Raw genomic sequence first — 12,948 nt, 5'->3', positions numbered from 1 at the left:
TAATAATATGACATTAAAATTTTAAATCAAAGATATTGATCTTGTTTTATATAGTATAAAGAATTTTCTATCAAAATTTCACGTGATTTGGATATTTCTACACCGTTAAACTTGCAAACGGCTCACTACGGCCGTTGAAATTTGTTGATTTTGAGCCCATTCGATCACTAGGCAAATGAAATCGAAAAATAATAAAATTTATTTTCTAGGTACTCCAAATACTCTAGATCAAGTTTAACGGAGCCGATCGACGATTCAAAAGTCACAACATCGAAAACGAGCTGGAAGCACGGAAGGCTCCGTGCTTCCGATAGCATAGTAGCCTCACTCTATATATATATATCAAATTTATAAGTATTATAGTTCATTTCACTTCTTGGATCTACACCCCATAGTTTTGAAGAGAGAGGAAGAGAGAAGGAGAAAAATGATTGGATGCACATCTCAAATCCAAGTAAAATAAATAAAATAAAAGTAATATCCTTCTAATTAAAAAGCAACGGACGTGCTCGTTCTTATTGACCACGCACCGTTGATAGATCTTATTCTATAAACAATCACGCACGATCGCAACATGTAATTATTACTTAAATCTTTCAAGAGGTGACCATGTGACCATTTTTCTCATTAATTTAGTTAAACACAAACACCCATAAAATGGGTGTTAGCCACACATGTTAATTTTTTGATCATCACCTATTTATTTTTTATTTGCCCCTCAACGATGCCTTTATTTCCTCTAGTTGGCAAAGTGGTCTCTTTTTCATTTTCTTATTGATCATTAAGAGTTTAATATTTACATATATAAGGAGCATGTTGTATGGCATCCATTTACTTGATATATATATATATATATATATATATATATATGTATGTTAGTAGCTAAAGTTTTTTATGAAAAGTTACATCTCATTCAAATAATATGTTGATAAATATATATAGCATATCAAATAATTAAAAAATATATTTTATTTTTTGGCGCGATTTTACAAAGCACTGATTGACTAGACTAGATATACAACATAAGTCCTTATACCTCCAAAAAAAAAAGTTCATATAAAATATATCGACTTTTATAATTTTCTAGCTAGCTTGAGTCAACTCCATTACTTAGTGCCACTTTAATTATTCTATTAGAGGGCTTAGATCATATAGTTTTCCATTAATTAATCAGTTGGTTCATTATATTTCTCTATTTATGATAATGAAGTTATATGGTTGAGAAGTGTATCTAATTCTCCGAGCTGAATAAATAATCGAGGAATAATTTCGTCAAACACACTTAGAATCGTGATGTTTAATACAAATCACGGTTTTGCTTGTTCCTATGGGTATGGGTAGAGATGTAGTGAGGTGTCATCTATCACCTTTGTTTATAATTAATGCAATAATATTCTAATTTGATTTGGTCACCCTAGATTCTTTGTTTTAACTATCATTAATAAGCTTTATATATAATAGTAGATCAAATTGGTTATATATTAAGTGCACATGTCTTAGTAGGTTTTAACCTTTTTCTAGGACCAATATCCAAATTGAATATGAAGGATGAACAACTACGAATTAATTAACCATGTAACTTATTGTTAATATATATGATTAAGCCCCAATTTGGTGAGAAGATAATGGGTTACTTGCCCCACATGAATGCTTTGACAAAGATAAAATATCTTAGCACAAGGGTGTCACTATGCACTAACATTAAATAACTTTGGAAAAGAGTTTGAATTAATTATGGTATTTATTATGGCCAATGAATAATATCTTTCTAATCACTTAAATTGAACATTTTCCTCTAGTGAGGTATTCAAATGTGATTGCTTGTTCTCCCTAGCTATACATTACAAGGTTAAAAAGATTAGATATGCTTTAAGTTTAAAATTAAATAGTATGAAGAATAATAAATTTCAAATAGTTTACTGATATTATAAGGGAGCAAAAACGATCTCATTTATTTTGATAAAGCAGATTCATTGGATTACTCGAATTAGAAAGGTGCTTGATTCATTTACATTACAACTTCGCATGGTAGACTTAATTAGGTTTTCTATAACTACTCTTTCAATAGTAATTCATACTTATGTACATTTATAGTTTCCGAGTTTAATTTGTGTCGTCTAACGATGATCAAAGATATTTCAGATTTACCATTTCCGATTAATTTTCCTGAAAAAAAAAGTAAAAAATTAGTGAGATTCAATAACTTCTTTTACTGTGTATCTTGTTTTTCCTTAATACAACTCGTGCTCAATCATTGAGTTTCCCATGGAAAAGAAAAATACAAGAGTTGAGCTCGTTATATATATATATATATATATATATATATGTTGATAGCTAAAGTTTTTTATGAAAAGTTACATCTCATTCAAATAATATGTTGATAAATATATATAGCATATCAAATAATTAAAAAATATATTTTATTTTTTGGCGCGATTTTACAAAGCACTGATTGACTAGACTAGATATACAACATAAGTCCTTATACCTCCAAAAAAAAAAGTTCATATAAAATATATCGACTTTTATAATTTTCTAGCTAGCTTGAGTCAACTCCATTACTTAGTGCCACTTTAATTATTCTATTAGAGGGCTTAGATCATATAGTTTTCCATTAATTAATCAGTTGGTTCATTATATTTCTCTATTTATGATAATGAAGTTATATGGTTGAGAAGTGTATCTAATTCTCCGAGCTGAATAAATAATCGAGGAATAATTTCGTCAAACACACTTAGAATCGTGATGTTTAATACAAATCACGGTTTTGCTTGTTCCTATGGGTATGGGTAGAGATGTAGTGAGGTGTCATCTATCACCTTTGTTTATAATTAATGCAATAATATTCTAATTTGATTTGGTCACCCTAGATTCTTGTTTTAACTATCATTAATAAGCTTTATATATAATAGTAGATCAAATTGGTTATATATTAAGTGCACATGTCTTAGTAGGTTTTAACCTTTTTCTAGGACCAATATCCAAATTGAATATGAAGGATGAACAACTACGAATTAATTAACCATGTAACTTATTGTTAATATATATGATTAAGCCCCAATTTGGTGAGAAGATAATGGGTTACTTGCCCCACATGAATGCTTTGACAAAGATAAAATATCTTAGCACAAGGGTGTCACTATGCACTAACATTAAATAACTTTGGAAAAGAGTTTGAATTAATTATGGTATTTATTATGGCCAATGAATAATATCTTTCTAATCACTTAAATTGAACATTTTCTTCTAGTGAGGTATTCAAATGTGATTGCTTGTTCTCCCTAGCTATACATTACAAGGTTAAAAAGATTAGATATGCTTTAAGTTTAAAATTAAATAGTATGAAGAATAATAAATTTCAAATAGTTTACTGATATTATAAGGGAGCAAAAACGATCTCATTTATTTTGATAGAGCAGATTCATTGGATTACTCGAATTAAAAAGGTGCTTGATTCATTTACATTACAACTTCACATGGTAGACTTAATTAGGTTTTCTATAACCACTCTTTCAATAGTAATTCATACTTATGTACATTTATAGTTTCCGAGTTTAATTTGTGTCGTCTAACGATGATCAAAGATATNAAAAACAACGAGGAGCTGAAAATACGATACTACTCGGCAAATACTCGGCGAGGATTTGGCGACCGAGTAATGGGGCGAACGCGGCGTCAGAGGGGCAAAATGGTAAATTCGCGTCGACGAGGGCGACGGGTGAGCGGATCGTCGAGGATAGAAGAAGCATGTGACATGTGACAACGTAAATATATATATATATATATATTTTTTTTCTCATTTTCTTTTTTTTTAAAATCATTATTTTGCCTTTTATGGGAAAAAGATTCTTCGCCTATTTATTAGCAGTTCCAACACTGTGCCAGGGAATGATTACGAACGAAGAGGCGTGGCGCATGGGAAAAAAAATCACTCGTCCGCTGTACACGTGTCCAGTTCTTTCACCGGCACGTGGATCTTGCACGTGCTAGATTAATACTTAAATTAAATATATATAAATTATATTATTATTCTATACTAGTACTATTTATCAAAAGTAAGTAAATTTTATTATTGTTAGATGGAAGATGTTTAAGCCATTATTAATTAGCTATAACATATCTATTTTGACAATAATATTAAAAATTACTCTGAATATACCATTTTTTTTATTTTTAATCCGAGTTTGCCCTTTTTAGTACGAAAAGAAAGGGTTATAAATCAGATAAATTATCAATGCCTCTAGAATCCTACTTTCGGTAAAGATTGTCAATTTAATCTGTTGTCCGTTTCAGTTTTTTATGTTCATCAACTCAAATCTCGCTCAAATTTAGCTTGATAGTTTAATAAAGATCGAATCGGTCACGAGCTCACTTTTTCAGCTCAAAAGAAATAAACGAGCTGATCGACAGTTGGCCTCAACTCAGCTCGTTCACTCACGCCCCAAATTTTCAAGACATGTACTAATCCATTAGTTTAGCTGTAAATTATTCTACAAATTATGATATTATTATTTGGTTTACCTGCATATTTAGAGCAGATTAAAAAAAAAAAAAAAAAAAAAAACCTTTCCAGCGCAAAGGTTAAACTCACTCACATACTTTCCCATCACGTATCTCCATTCCTATTCTCACTATTAGTGATGTTTAGTTAGATAAAAAAAATACCGTCGAATTAAATGTTTAGATCGCTCTAGCTCCCCAATACTTTTTTTGGTACCGGCATCATGAGAATGTGACGAAGTGGTCCATTGATTAAAATGTCGCAGTACGCACGAAAGTTCCGCATCAACTACCTCACATTTCTATCGGAAGTAATTATCAATGAATTATCAAAAATACTCCACCTGCTTTATTTATATATATATATATATATGTATGTATATATATATATATATGTATGTATATATATATATATATATGTATGTATATATATATATATATATAGATATAGATATTCTGCGAGTGTTCATATTTAAGCAAATACATAGTTGGTTAGCTTACGAAGCACAAGAAACGACGATAGCACCAATGTAGGGACAAGATAGAGAAATGGACGTAGCAACTACATAGAAGCTACGCCTCATGATAGATACCAAATTAAACATGTAGTATGCGTGTGGAACAAATAAGTATTGGGACCATTAATTACGCGAGGGAAAAATAAACATTATTGGATGTTTATTAATGGTGTATATGATTATATTAAATTATGTACTCGGTCGTTAGACTTAGCCTCGCCAATTAGAACGTGCCAATGTGTAAAGATACCTAAAAGAAATTAATAAAAGAGCTAATTGTAATAATGGCCATTTATGCTTCCTATCCAACATCATTGAGTATTAATTATTTATGACTCTCATTAGGTTGAATTTTTTTTGTTTTAAAAAAGAAAAAGAAAAACTCAGCTAGGGGTTTAAAATGTAACGTTCATTCTTAACTATATAATAACCAGTTTAATAACAAGTAATAGTGTATTCACGCTCACTCTAATTTTCACAGGATATTCAACCCTCATCTAGCTATTAAAATTACGATCTTAAAATTGTTTCTCACAAGTATTTTTAGTAAATAAGTACTATATATATGTACAGATAGATGATGGTAACGGGACGCGGCGGGGTAGGGATAGGCCCCTTTCCCATCTCTGTCCCTACAGGTGTTTTATTAGCATCCTTGTTCCCGCTCCGTTACCGCCAACAGGGGATAAATCCCCCTCCGTTCCCACCAATGCATTTGTGAGTAGCTCAAATTAAAAACATGTTCGACCAATGATGATCCAATTTAAGACTAAATGTTGCTACAAAGATACTAATTAACCGGTCGGGTTGAGTCAAGGTGACACTCATATTTGCTCACGAACTCGTAAATGAAATGGATAGGAAATTTAATCCGAACCTTATCCATATCTTTATCCTTCTAAATTACGAACAGGTCTTGAGCTGCGTCAAAAAATATAATCTCATTGGGTGTCAGCGCGGGGTCCAGATCGAGAAATTGTCCACTTGCGAAGCTTAATTAATATCGTCATCAATAAAACTATCATGGAAAATAGCTGTTTTACAATAGAAGAAAACTCATATCAGAACAAGCATAAAGGAAAATTTTTTATTTTGGAGCATGCGGAGAAAAACTGGGTCCTTTGAATAAATGGAATATCAATCCAAACACAAAATTTTTTTTCTTCATAATTAGAAGCCGCCGACACAGAACAAATCTATCGATAATGTTTATTTGTAAGATATGAAAATATATTTTAAAATATATTAATGGTGACATCAAATTCTATATATATATATATATAGTCCGGCTGCTATACTATCGATAGTATCAAACACTTGGTGCTAGTAAATTTTCTGCCGTTATATTAACCCCTATGATTATTTTTACCCGTTAGATTATATTATTCAACCAACTATGTACCCACTCAACCCTAGGAGGCGCATATCATTCTAATCGTATATTTCTTAATTCAAAGGCTAAAAAAACTAATAGCACCAATAACTTGGTACTATTGATAGTATTCCAGCATATATATATATATATATAGAGAGTTGAGCTAGAATACTCTCGATAGTAAACGGAGCATTTTACTATCGAGTTGTTTTCGATGATAGAGCTTCCAAATTGACGATCGGCTCTATTAAATATGATCTAAACCATTTAAACTACCTAGAAATCAAATTTCACGCACTTTCGATATTGTTCTTTTATCCATCNCTTTGAAAATATAGAATAAGAAAATAGGCCGAGAAATATATTTCACATGCACGCAAGAAAGACTAATGTAAAAATTTAAAATAAAAGATAAAAATTTAGCTCATTAAAAAGTCTAATTTGGATAATTCCCTGCAAGTATTATTTTAAAAAAAAGTTAAATTGCTCTAAATAACTAATTTTTATTTTCACTTTTTATGATGCTGGAAATTTTATTTTCCGTTAATTTTTTTAAAGAATATTTTCGTTTCTTTGACTAAGTACAGAAGCTATATATAAATTTATTTTTGGAAATGCACCAGCTAATAGAGCTCTTATGATACTGCTTTAAAAGTCACGTCAAACTTTGGACTTCACTTAATTATTATTATTGTATAAATAAATAGGAGGGGGAAAAAAAAAAAAAAAAAAAAAAAAAAAAAAAAAAAAAAAAAAAAACTAAGGTTGAGAAAACATATATTATTATTATTATAAAAATCCAAAGAGTTTGCAATAATCAAAGCGTACGCCCTTTTCCTCGAAAAGGACGTGGGCGCTTATTCCCGAAAACCGCCGACCTAAAACCACGTGTCGCAGCGGCGGTTTTCACGAGGCGCGCACGTGACGGGCACGCGAAGCGATGTACGTGCGGGGTCGCAACGGGAAATTATTACCTACGCCCGGTGTATAAGTATATCTCGTACATTGCACAATTTTGATCACTAATTTTTTATTTTTTGTTTTTTATGAAGTAAGTAATGATTCTTTATGTATAAGCTCTTTACCGATTATAAGTTACATCTCTTATGGAATTGAATTTTTTTAAAATATATGTATATATAAGGTTTGGTGTTACGGAGCGTATGCATACACCGGGTTCAGCTAATAATTTCCCAAGTTGGTAGCGGACACGTGGCGCGAGGAGGACGGGTCCATCGGGCTGTTCGGTGTGATGCACGTGCTGGGCAGGGCCGTAGCTTGATAAGAGGGGAAGGGGATGGAGCACGTGCCAGATCTGGTTGTGGCACGTGCTGGGATAGCGAGATTTTTTTTATCAGAGGAAGGTACGGTACGGGTCGGGTTAGGAGCGTCGGGTACACGGGTTACTGTTTTTTGACCGCTCTGATTGGTGTACACCACTTGCGCCCTGATTGGCTCAGTAAGACCTCAATTTTCGTGCCATAATATATATTTTTTCAAATATTATCGATATAAATTCGATGTAATACAGATAAAATTCACATAATAACTTTTTGATTCGCCAAAAAATATGACTTAAAAAAATAAATTCGTCAATTATTTAGTTACACAGTGATGACATATATAAAAAATTCTTTAATAATCTTTTCGATATCATAATTTTTGCTTGTACTTAAAATTTTGATTAAATAAGACATAACAGGGAGATAAAAAAAAATAATAATAAAGAAGGAAAAAATGACATTCTATTTAAAATCTGTTGATAATTGAGCACTAAAATGCAATAAATTTGAACACAGCCTAACTAATATTCGATGTTCGCAGCTAACTACAATAATTATTATTTTAACTATTTTAAATTCCGTACCAACTGTTCGTCTTAAAATCAATTTAGTGCACTACACTTTTGTCTTTTTTTTAAATCCTGTTTAAAAAATAAAAAGGATTGGTTATAAGTGGAAATTAATGGATGGACACCGTCTAAATTTATACAGGGTCCATCTCGAGCACCCGATCCACGTAATAAAGATGCTCGGGTACTACCAACTGTCCCTAGAGTAAGTGACAAAGGATTTGATGGTTGGTACCCGAGATCCCAAATTCGAATTTTAATTTGATTCACATTTCTAGTTAAGTTTATTTCTAAATAAAATAAATAAAACGAATAGCGTGCTACCTATTTCTCAAAAATAAAAAAAAAATGCAAGAGTACTGTGTTGTTTACAACGCGGAAGCGTGTCTTTTTAAAAATTCACCATGAAAGCGACATGACACTAAACTTAATTTGCTCAGACCATCTATTTTCCTTGCCTTTGTTTTCAAAGATGGTGACATAATAATAATAATTATCAGATAAGTGTTTCTGAGAGCTTGACAGTTTTTTTTTTTTTTTTCAGGGCATGTTTATTTCACGAAAAGTAAAATACGAATTTATTTTTGATTATAAAATATTTATTTATTTTATTTATTTATTTTTTTGTAAATTAAATTTGTCTGTATTTTTTTTTTTTTTTCGACTCATAGTTAGTTTAATTTGGTTGCGATGGTGGAGGGATAAGAAATATAATAAAAAATTAGCGGACATAACCAATTAAAAAAAAGGTCATTAGCTTCCTATCAAATATCCAAGGATGGAAAAATAATTTTTGTATGAATTTCAGTTCATGGTCATTTTCAACAAAATTAGTTAGAAATCAAGAGGACTCAAATTTCTCACCTGCTTGGACTCTATTATATGCCATGTGAATCTTATTCCAATAAAATCAAAGCATTAGAAATGAAATTGATTGCAGAAAAAGAATGGTTGTTAGATCAATGAACAAGAGAAGGTAATAATTATCCGCAAGCCTTAACCAATCTTACGTGCTATTGTGAAACAACCGATTATACTAAAAACCTTAGCTGCTGGAGGTTTCCCTCGTATATTATGAGGTTGAAACTAAGAGTTTATTATTGGTATCTTACCTCAGGATCTCATGTTATACACTTTATAAAACAATCGATAACTGTGGGCTTTGTTTAGATATCGCAATAAGTAACCGAATGAAAACATATTTTGTATGATTTTTTTTTAATGTAATTAAAAGGTAGAAATTTAATGTCTGCTCNCTACATTTAAAAGTGTCGCAATAGACCGTTTTTATTATAGTGATTATAGGGAGAAGCTTTTAACTTGTTGTTCAAAAAATTTAAAAAAAAAATTATCTTCTTCAACTTTTAAATCAAACGAGAAAAAAAAAGTTTCAATATTTATGTAGAATTTTAGCCATCACAAAACCGCATTATTTGAATTAGAAATATGCAAAAAAAATAATTGTTATATTTACTTTGAAAATATAGAATAAGAAAATAGGCCGAGAAATATATTTCACATGCACGCAAGAAAGACTAATGTAAAAATTTAAAATAAAAGATAAAAATTTAGCTCATTAAAAAGTCTAATTTGGATAATTCCCTGCAAGTATTATTTTAAAAAAAAGTTAAATTGCTCTAAATAACTAATTTTTATTTTCACTTTTTATGATGCTGGAAATTTTATTTTCCGTTAATTTTTTTAAAGAATATTTTCGTTTCTTTGACTAAGTACAGAAGCTATATATAAATTTATTTTGGAAATGCACCAGCTAATAGAGCTCTTATGATACTGCTTTAAAAGTCACGTCAAACTTTGGACTTCACTTATTTATTATTATTGTATAAATAAATAGGAGTGGGAACAAAAAAAAAAAAAAAAAAAAAAAAAAAAAAACAAACAAAAATAGGATCATAAATTCATAATCAACTCAAAACCAATTAGACTAAGACTTGATATTGTCACTCACCTAATTTTCTTTTATTCTCGTGCATATGCTTCTATGTAGCACCAGTGAATACAAGAAGTAGAGGTAAATCTTTGCTATGTTTTAGGGTCCACTATTGCAATGAAATTTCAATATAATTACATGAGGGCAAATGATAAAATTAATTTTAGATAAAAACGTGCAAAAGCTATTTTAACTATCGACTATTTTGAGTCTACTATCCAATATTTTAAAATTCTAAATTTACCATCCAACATTTAATATATTTATAGTTACGAAAATTGTATAAACATATGACTAAACGTGTAAAAATAAACGGCACATTCAAAATTTAAAGTCAAAATATTATTTATTGACTAAAATAAAAAATAAAAAAATTATTACTAAAATTAAAATCTTAAAAAATGAAATAACCGACTGAACACGGTCCATAACTCGGTTAGATTTAAACTCAAGTTAAATTTAGTATATTTTTACCAAAATATATGAAGAGAGCTTTTGCCTCTTTCGTCGGGGTACGGAGTGGATCTCCAAGTCAACCGTGTAACACTCTGCAAACTATGGGTGAGAATATCACCGGTCGTTTAGAACAAGATGTAAAGTAATAATACATTTCTTTTTTTTATATTTAATTATCATTTTCAGAGCTTCTATTTCCTTCTTCTAAACTATACTTTGACTGGTCCCTCCTCCTCCTCCTCCTCCTCCATTTTCCCACCCATCGCCATTGACGACGAAAAGGTCATTAATTAATAAACAAGTACTTAGAAGAAGTAATAATAATACTAGTATTGTGGCGTCGCCCAATTTCATCCTCCAAGCCCATTCAAAGCCGCGTTTCCCCTCTCTCTCTCTCTCTCTCTCTCTCTCTCTCTCTCTCTCTCCCTGTCCCTATCTATAACCTATTTCTTCTTCTTCTTCTTCTTCCCCAATATACCGCCCCCTCGACCCGATCCTCAAATCCCAAATCCCAAATCCCAAATCGCTCTAGATTCGAAATCGAAATCGAATTCGATATTGAGATTCTGTAAATTTGATTGACTAGGTAGGCATCGGAGCGAGATGAACAACCTGTTCTCGTCGTCGTGGAGGCGCGGCGACGACCTGGAATCCGGGGGAGGGGGAGGGGGAGGGGGAGTGGAGATGGGGGCGAGCGGGGCGAGCTTGGACAGGTTCTTCGAGGACGTGGAGGGGATAAAGGAGGAGCTGCGGGAGGTGGAGCGGATCCAGCGGCGGCTGCAGGAGGCGAACGAGGCCGGGAAGACGCTGCACGAGGCGGCGGCGGTGCGGGGGCTGCGGGCGCGGATGGACGCGGACGTGGCGCAGGCGCTGAAGAAGGCGAAGGTCATCAAGCTCCGCCTCGAGGCGCTCGACCGCGCCAACGCCGCCAACCGCTCCGCCCCGGGCTGCGGGCCCGGCAGCTCCACGGACCGCACGCGCACCTCCGTGGTGGCCGGGCTCCGCAAGAAGCTGAGGGACTCGATGGAGGCGTTCGCGGAGCTCCGGAAGCGGGTGGCCGGGGAGTACCGGGAGACGGTGCGGCGGCGGTACTACACAGTGACCGGGGAGGAGGCGGACGAGGCGACGGTGGAGGCGCTGGCGGCGACGGGGGAGGGGGAGCGGTTCCTGCAGCGGGCGATCGAGGAGCAGGGGCGGGGGAGGGTGGTGGACGTGATCGCGGAGATACAGGAGCGGCACGGGGCGGTGGCGGAGCTGGAGCGGAGCCTGCTGGAGCTGCAGCAGGTGTTCCTCGACATGGCCGTGCTCGTCGAGGCGCAGGGCGAGCAGCTCGACGACATCGAGAACCACGTCGGCCGGGCCAAGTCCTTCGTCGACCGCGGCCGCGAGCAGCTGCAGGTCGCCCGCACGCACCAGAAGAGCACCCGCAAGTGGACCTGCTTCGCCATCATCCTCCTCCTCATCATCATCCTCGTTATCGTCCTGCCCATCGTTCTCACCACCACCAAGAACAACAAATAGCCTCCTCCTCCTCCTCCTCCTCCTCCTCCTCCTCCGCTCTCCTATTTAATTTTTGTTTTCTTTTGTGTGTGCTTCTCTCTCCTCTCTCCTATTTAATTTTTGTTTTCTTTTGTGTGTGCTTCTCTTGCTCTTGCAGTGGATTTGAGAGTTTTTCTCTTTCTTTCTTTCTTTCTTTCTTTTTTTAATTCCTTCTTTTATGTTCAATTTGATACGTTATATAAATGTTGTTGTAGATTGTTATTGTGATGAAGAGTTTATTACTCCCTTAGGGCGCGCGCGCTTCCAAATGTGAGCAGTGTAGGATGTTATTATTATTATTGATTCTGAATCCGTTGATCTATCCCATCATTTAATTTCTCGTTTTCGACTATCAAGCGCGGTCGCCACTCAAGAGCAACAACAAAGCGTCTATAATTTAGTTAAATAATTCATCTTCTGCGTCATGGCGGCGTGAGGATAATCCATCTTCCGCGTCATGGCGGCGTGAGGACGACGAACTTGTTTAATGCCGGTTCATTTGGCTGGTAGTAGGAGATAGAAAATTCCCAATTTGGCTTGACTTTTTTGCGAGATTTACTTGCAGAAGGGAAGGAAATAATACAATGCACTATATATACCACTCGAGCACATATACCACTCGAGCACATGCTTGTATTTTTGCCTCTGTATTTTTGCCTATAATCCTAGTAGATAACCCAAATCAAACATGCCCTTATTAGAGAAGAAATACCGCTGAGTCTACAATCTAAAGAGGCTTACAGGACTACAATCCTTA

The 12,948-nt window shown here is 34.2% G+C and overlaps 1 protein-coding gene across 1 annotated transcript; it reads left to right on the top strand.

The window, feature by feature from the left end:
- On the top strand, nucleotides 10,740-12,499 carry LOC109724676 (syntaxin-121-like). Its single transcript, XM_020253575.1, has 2 exons — nucleotides 10,740-10,934; nucleotides 11,239-12,499. Exon 2 carries the CDS (start codon nucleotides 11,256-11,258, stop codon nucleotides 12,171-12,173), a length of 918 nt encoding a protein of 305 aa, XP_020109164.1. The 5' UTR covers nucleotides 10,740-10,934; nucleotides 11,239-11,255; the 3' UTR covers nucleotides 12,174-12,499.

The sequence above is a fragment of the Ananas comosus genome, linkage group 2, assembly GCF_001540865.1.
Source record: "Ananas comosus cultivar F153 linkage group 2, ASM154086v1, whole genome shotgun sequence".
NCBI lineage: Eukaryota > Viridiplantae > Streptophyta > Magnoliopsida > Poales > Bromeliaceae > Ananas > Ananas comosus.
Note: the sequence above shows the minus strand (reverse complement) of the source record. Positions and strands in the feature narration are given on the sequence as shown.

Coding starts and splice junctions, on each gene's coding strand:
- LOC109724676 (XM_020253575.1), top strand. CDS start 11,256: ATGAACAACCTGTTCTCGTCGTCGTGGAGGCGCGGCGACGACCTGGAA.